Source organism: Sminthopsis crassicaudata, chromosome 1, assembly GCF_048593235.1.
Source record: "Sminthopsis crassicaudata isolate SCR6 chromosome 1, ASM4859323v1, whole genome shotgun sequence".
NCBI classification, from domain to species: domain Eukaryota; kingdom Metazoa; phylum Chordata; class Mammalia; order Dasyuromorphia; family Dasyuridae; genus Sminthopsis; species Sminthopsis crassicaudata.
This window is the reverse complement of record NC_133617.1, coordinates 76717865-76724689: the sequence shown is the minus strand read 5'-3', so window position 1 is coordinate 76724689 and position 6825 is coordinate 76717865. Positions and strand designations below refer to the sequence as shown.

Here is a 6825-nt window from a genome sequence, read left to right as displayed (position 1 = left end):
GAATCTAGCTGTTCCTGAAGGTGACTTGGCCCTTCTGTACTGATGTTTGATGTACTCATTCCTCATATGGCCAAGGCTAACTCCAAACCTGAGCAGAATAAACAGGCAGAATAGTCTCTAGTCTCAAAACTGCAAAGCAGGGTGGCCCTATCATTGGGAGAAAAGGAGGAACATTGGATTAGAGTGTCTAATCGTCTTCAATGAAGAAATCTTTCCTTAGGTAGCCTGATTTTCTAGCAGTCATTATTTAACCCCTTGGAGTTAAACAAATACAGTTGATCCAGATTCTTGGTATTGGCATCTATTTGTTCCTCTTTCTCCCAACTCCAACTGAAAGGCAGGATTCATATATATGTATATATATATTTTTTTTTCAATAGATCTACTAAGTACTTACTCTGTGAAAGAGACATCTGTAGAAGAAAGCTGGGGGAAGCACAGGGAGAAAGAAAGACAGGTTAGAGACACTTGTTGGTTCTGCCTCCCTGGTCCATTCCTTTCCCCAGCTGATAGTCTAGAAATGGCTATAAAGACATGGCTGTACATAACATATGCTAGCTTGTAATTAAGATCTAACCATGTCATTCCTCTGCTTAAAAGTGTTCAGTGCATAAAGATTGCCTATAGGATAAAATACAAACTCCTTAGTCTGCCTCCAATTTATATTTTTTGCCTTTTTCCACACTATATTCCTTCATGGATTCTACATCACAGCCAAATTAGACCCCTATTTTAATTCTTACTGCATTTCCACAAAGTGCATCCTGTGCCAGAAACATCTCATATCTCCCTGTTGAAGCCCAGATCACATACCATTCCTACTGCATTTCCACAAAGTGCATCCTGTGCCAGAAACATCTCATATCTCCCTGTTGAAGCCCAGATCACATACCATTCCCCCATGAAGTCTTGTACCTCAAATTTTCATGGAAACTTAATTTAGAGATTTATTTTGGCTCTTTCAAATTCTACTTGTCTACAAAGTCTACTTATTTGTGTACATGTCACATTCTCCCTAGTAGATCTTAAGTTTTGTGAGAGTAAGCTTTCTCAAATTCATTTGTGTACCCCTAGTGCCAAGACATAATGGGCACTTTATTTTTTAAAAATAAAATTAAGGGCTAGAGAGGGCATAGATAGTAAATTCTATAGGAGTATAGAGAAAGGAGATATAAGAATAGGCTGAATCAGCTAAAGAAGGCTACATGGATAAATAGGCATTTGAGCTGGGCAGGGTTTCACTAGATGATTCCAGACAGAAGGAATGGCAATTAGTAAAGACAAGGAAAACAGGAAAATTTAAGTTTTGTAAGCCAGTTTGATTAGAAGGTAGATTGAAATTGGGCAATTGGGATAAAATTATAATGGGCTTTGAAATAGCTTAGGGAGGAAGTAAGTCCAGTTTGGGGAACTTGATGGAGAAGTAGAACCCCACCACTTCCTACAACAAACTTCTTATCCCCTCAGTTCATACAGCACTTTTCCAATGTACATTTGTACATTGTTGAAATACTGTATATTGCATTTATATTTTGGGGGCAATGTAGCATGGAGGATAGACAGAGCCTAGGGAGGCCTTCAGCCTTCTGACACATGGTTGCCAAGTGACTCCATGTCTTAGTACAAAGAAAGTGGTGATTGGTTGGGAGTCAATTGGGAGTTCTCAATAATAATGAAATCAGAAATCTTTTCCTTATTCCTAGATACGTCTCTCCTAAAATTGAGCTTCACAAAGGGACTTTGTATTTTTTATCTTCCTCTCCCGTCACAGTGCTCAACATATGGGCAATTAGTATATATTTCATTTATTGACTTTTGAAGAAAAGAAGCTGCCCTGATCTAGCTTCCATCCATCGTATTTGAGATTCTTATGCCCTGGGGCCTTCCCCATTACTGGCCAGCCAAGCTGGTCGAGGGAAAAGGTTTTCGTCGTCCAGTTGTTTCCCAACGTGTTCATATAATCGGTTTTGGTCAAAGACACGACCTTCTTGAGTTGATATTGCCCTCTGAAGTTACCTGGCTCATCTCCAGGCACGGTGGTACCCGATAATTTAAAAAGGAACTTAATTTTTATCTCAGCTTCCTCCAGAGGGTCTTTAATTAACGCAGGCCCACAGTTTCATGCTAACCCTTCCTTGGCGCTCTGCCACTTGAGAGATCAGGAAGCTGCATCTCGTAGGAGATCCCCAGTTCTGAGTTTACCAGGAAAGGACTCAGGAACAAAATGAGTTTCCCCAAACAGGCTTTAAGGTAGGGAAACTTTGGGATGCCGGAACATTATTTCCGTAGGGAAGCGCTCAGGCCCCGCCCCTATCCTGTCATTGGGTGAATAAAGGATGTCCCCGCCCCAACCGTTAAGAACCCGCCAATGAGAATCAAGAGGAGAGGCGTGGCCCAGGCCAGATAGTTTAGCTGGAGTTCAAATTTGCAATAGGACTCTGGGCTTCTGTCTTCTGCTCCGAACCCGGGAAGTCCCTTGTTGTGGCCTTCTTTCGACAGATGGTCTGGGAAGGGTTTCCCTGGGGTTTTAAGTTTGGGGAGAGAGGAAGGGAGGAAGAGGCAAACACTAATTTTCTGGTAAGGTCCAAAGAGGACCAGCCTTCTCTTTCCCCCTCTCCCCCCAAAAGGCTGGAGGAAACCCAAATGTGCTGACACTCTGACTTCCCTCGAGTGAGGAGAAACATGCTACGCTACCGGCCTGGGACATCGCCGAGGAAAGGGCCCGGCCTGGCTGGGAGCCTCACCTCCAGCGTCGGGAAAATAGACACAATCCCTTTCTTCTTAAACCGGCCAGAAGGGCGGGAAGTGGAAAAATATGGGAAGCCGACGTTTCCTTATCCCTGGGGGCTCGGAATAGGAAAGGGAGAATTTTGCAGTCCTCGGCCTTCCAGCCCTTTTTCAGGCTCTTCTAGTCTCTCCCTCTGCTCTTGCTCCCTCTAACCCTACCCCCCCCCCCTAGATCATAGCCTCTTCCTGTCCTCAGAGGTAGGGTGGGGCAGGGGCCCGGGAAAAAGTCGGGGGGAGGAGAGGGTGGAGCCTATGAGGCTCCCTCCTCCTCGCCCCGATTGGCCCACTACTGGAGCTCCAACTCTAGACCTCGATTTCCGCCCCCACCTCAACCTCCCTCCACTCTTTCCCCTCCCCCTCCCAAGCGGAATGCTGATTGGTCGAGGTTATGGGTCACGTGATGGGCGTCGCCACCACCGCCTCCGCGGGGGGTGGGGGGGCGGGAGAGGGAGCGAGCAGTGAAAACAAAGATGGCGGCGCCGCCGGGTTTGGTGTCTGCATCTGAGTCTAAGGCAGCGACAGAGGCGGCGGTGACAGCGGCTGTAGTTTCGAGGAGACGCGCGGGCGACCGAGCCCTGTGAGGCGGCGGCGGCGGCGGCGGCGGGAGCGGCGGCGCAGCGGCGGTAGCAGCGGCAGGAGCGCGCGGTGCCCCTAACCCCCTCCCCCTCGGGCGGCGGCGGCGGCAGCGGCGGGAGCGCGCCCGGCTCTGCCCGGCAGCCGCGGCGGGATGTCCGGGGCTGAGGAGGCCGGGGGCCCGGCGGCGGCAGCGGGAGGACCCGCGGGTTCCGGGGCCGGGCCCCCGGGCGCTTCCGCCATGGCCGTGTCAGTGTCCGTGCTGGGGGAGGCGGCTGGGCCCGGGCTCCCAGACGAGGCGGGCCTGCCCGCGGGCCGCCCGCTGCCCCTACCCGAGGCCGGCGGCGACCCAGATGCGCCGCCCAAGAAGCGGCTGCGGGCGGCCGAGGCGGAGGCGGCGGCGGCAGCAGCGGCCTCGGCAGCGACGGCTTCGGCTTCGGCGGCCGCGGGGAGCGGGAAGCTGGAAGAGCGCCTCTACTCAGTGCTCTGCTGTACCGTCTGCCTGGACCTGCCCAAGGCCTCAGTTTACCAGGTACGGCCGGGGTCCCTGGCAAGGACCTCAGCCCCCTCCTCCCAGCTGCCCCTCCTGCTTTCCTTTGGAATCCGGGCACAAGCACACCCCAGAACCCTGACACCGTCTTCTTCGCCCCTTTATTGTTAACTCGCCAGTCTCCCAATGTGCTTCCATCCCCCACTACTTTGGGGGATCCCCACACCCTTCTTGCTGCCTGGAAATACTAATACCACCCCTCTATTTGCTATCCGCATCTTCAGGCATTGTCTTTAGGAACCCCGGCCCTTTTCGCCTCCATTTCTCCCCAATTTGGCTGCTCTTTATCTCTTTCCTTAGTCTCTCCAGGTTGGGCCCCGCCTTCCCCATCATCTCTGACTACGCCATCCTCCTATATTCTTTTCCCTAGCTTCCCCCCCCCCTCCCCATTTCACCTTAGGCAACTTCATCTTCCATTGCACTACACTCTTCCTCTCCCTCTCTCCCTGAAGGGAGCTCCCTCAGCCCTAGATCTCTCAAGATTTTCTCCTTTTTCTTTCCACCCCTTATTTAATTTTTTTTTTCAATTCTTTCCTCCATTCTGCCCCCTCCCTTCTCCATCCTCCCCTTCTCTTAGTAGTCTGGTTTTCCTTTTGTTGCCCCCTTACATGCTTCTATCTGATTTCCTACCATTTTTTGACAACCTCATCTGCTCTTCTCATCATCTTTAGGAGTCCTGAAATATCCATATTTTTTCCATAGTCTGCCCTGTCTCTTGGACTCTGATTCCCTTCCTTCCCTGATCTTTAATAGCACTCACTGCTACCTCATCTATCTATCTTATGCCATTCATTCATCTCAACAAGCATTCATTAAAGCATCTACTATAAGGTGCCAGTGATACAAAGGAAAACTGGGTAAGGGGAGAATATAAATAAAGATTAGTAAATATAAAGTAATTTCAGCTCTGTTCCCTTTATCAACTTGGTTACCTTAAGCCACCCCAATATCAGTATTCCCGGAGCCTAGCCTGATAATCTAATTCCTATTCTAACCTCCCTGGTTTTAAACACCTCCCCTGTACCCCATTTCCTACTCTTTCTTTATAGCTGCTTCCTCAGTACAGTAGCATCCCTGCCTCTCTCCAAATCTTGCTGATTCCTAATCATTTTAAGGCCCTTTTTCCTAATTCTCCCACTTGATTCTATCCTTATACCTTTACTATGTAATCCAGCCTTCCTTTTCTTATTCTCCCAATTTGTTCTCTAATATTACTATCCCTTAATCTTTTTTTAGATGGGGAAAATGCTTCTTTTTTCTCTCTCTTTTTCTCTATCTCTCTCCCTCTCCCTCTTTCCTTCCCTTTTTATTTTTTTTTGGGGGGAGCTCTATGAATGTTGCATTATTTACTGGGGAAAGAGCGGGGCAGAAATACATCTACTAAGGGTCCTTCTTCCCTCATGGGCTCCTTATAACCTCTCCTTATCCAATGTCTTCTGGAAGATTACTCTCCTTGATCTCTTTATTGTGCCAAACATCTCTTGTGTGACCCTGCAGGGAGAAATAATGTAGCTTATTCACCCTGACCTCCACCTTTGGGGACATGTTTTTCCCTGCTTGATTCTTCCCTCTTTACCCAATGTGGCTGCAGAATCCTTTCAGCCAAAATCTGTTAGACATTCTCTTCACCCCATTTTACTTTCTAGACTTGTTAGCCCAAATGACAAAGTCAAAGTCCAACTCCTGATAAGTCCCTTTTCTCTTCTAGTCAAACTCAGGATATCCTACCCAAGGCTATCCCTTCCCCAAATATGTACTCTAATTTCCTTTTTCCCTCTTTTCTTCAAATCCCAGCTAAATTTCTAGACTTCTACTTCCTTTACTCTGGAATGCGAATGATGACTTTTCTTCTCTCCTTTCACCCTATTGTTCATTCTGCTAATTTGGTTTCACTATCTTCCTCGAATAAAGGAAAATCAGCCAGATATAGGTATGGATCTGATAAATACATCTAATCTCTACCTACTTTTTTTGCCTCTCATAGACCAAGCTCAGTGCCCTCTCACCAGCCTTAGAGTCAATTTACCCATCCCCATTTTGGGGAGATAGTGCTATAAAGCTTTGGGCCTCATATATAGATAAAAGGACTTTAGTGGGAGTAGTGGAATTTAACACATCTTTTCTGGATGGAAAGATACCCATGTATTTCTGAGTACTCTAGCTTCTTATGAAATAGACTGCCGATTTGGCTGTCCCAAGATCTTATTTAGGATATACAGTCTTCACTCTATCCCCATTTTCTAATTCCCACCTTACTACTAACCCCCCATATAAGGGAAGATCTATAGGAATCAGTATTATAATCTGGGAACAGTGAACAGTATTTTGGTTTTGGAGTTTTAGGCTTCTTTTGAAGTCTTGGTTTGCACCTGGTGGAATTGAGATTGTAGTTGAAGGAAGAGAGGGAGATACTCTTTTTCTCTTCTCCCTTTTTCTCCTTTGCTCTTCTACCTGGCAAGAGACTAAGACAGGTGGGGATGTCTTGGCAGGTCTCCAGAATTTGGTGTGGGCAGATACTGTAAATAGTGTGTGGGCTTGTCCAGAGTCACCACATACCTAGTCAAGTCTTGCTGGTTTTTTTTTTTGTTTGTTTGTTTGTTTTTTGTTTTTTCCTACTGACAGTGGGGTGGAGGGCCTATTTTTTGAGAGGTTGAGGCTTCATCTCCTTAGGAACAGGAGGTTAAGGCAAGCATTTCTCTAGCCATAATGCTAGGATCATGCTGAATTTATGGGGTTTGAAGTAGTCTTTGTGCTTTTCTGTGATTATCAACATATTACTTCTCCCATCCACTTTGATATAAATAAACCTGTGTGTGATTCTTCCTGAATGTTGTATGCCTTCATTGTGCCAGCAGTGTTTCCCCTGAACCTCAGAGGTTGTCCTTAGAATTTGAAGCAGAGCCTAGTTTAAAAAA

General features: G+C 47.2%; 1 protein-coding gene across 3 annotated transcripts in view; it reads left to right on the top strand.

Annotated features, from left to right (window-relative positions):
- Window positions 1-3499: 3499 nt before the first annotated feature.
- Window positions 3500-6825, top strand: part of ZFTRAF1 (zinc finger TRAF-type containing 1) — a 43987-nt gene continuing 40661 nt past the window's right edge. For all 3 annotated transcript variants that reach the window (XM_074263651.1, XM_074263642.1, XM_074263660.1), the window contains exon 1: window positions 3500-3892. In XM_074263651.1, the coding sequence (XP_074119752.1) occupies window positions 3515-3892 (378 nt within the window). In that variant the 5' untranslated portion in view covers window positions 3500-3514. The remainder of the gene's footprint in view (window positions 3893-6825) is intronic.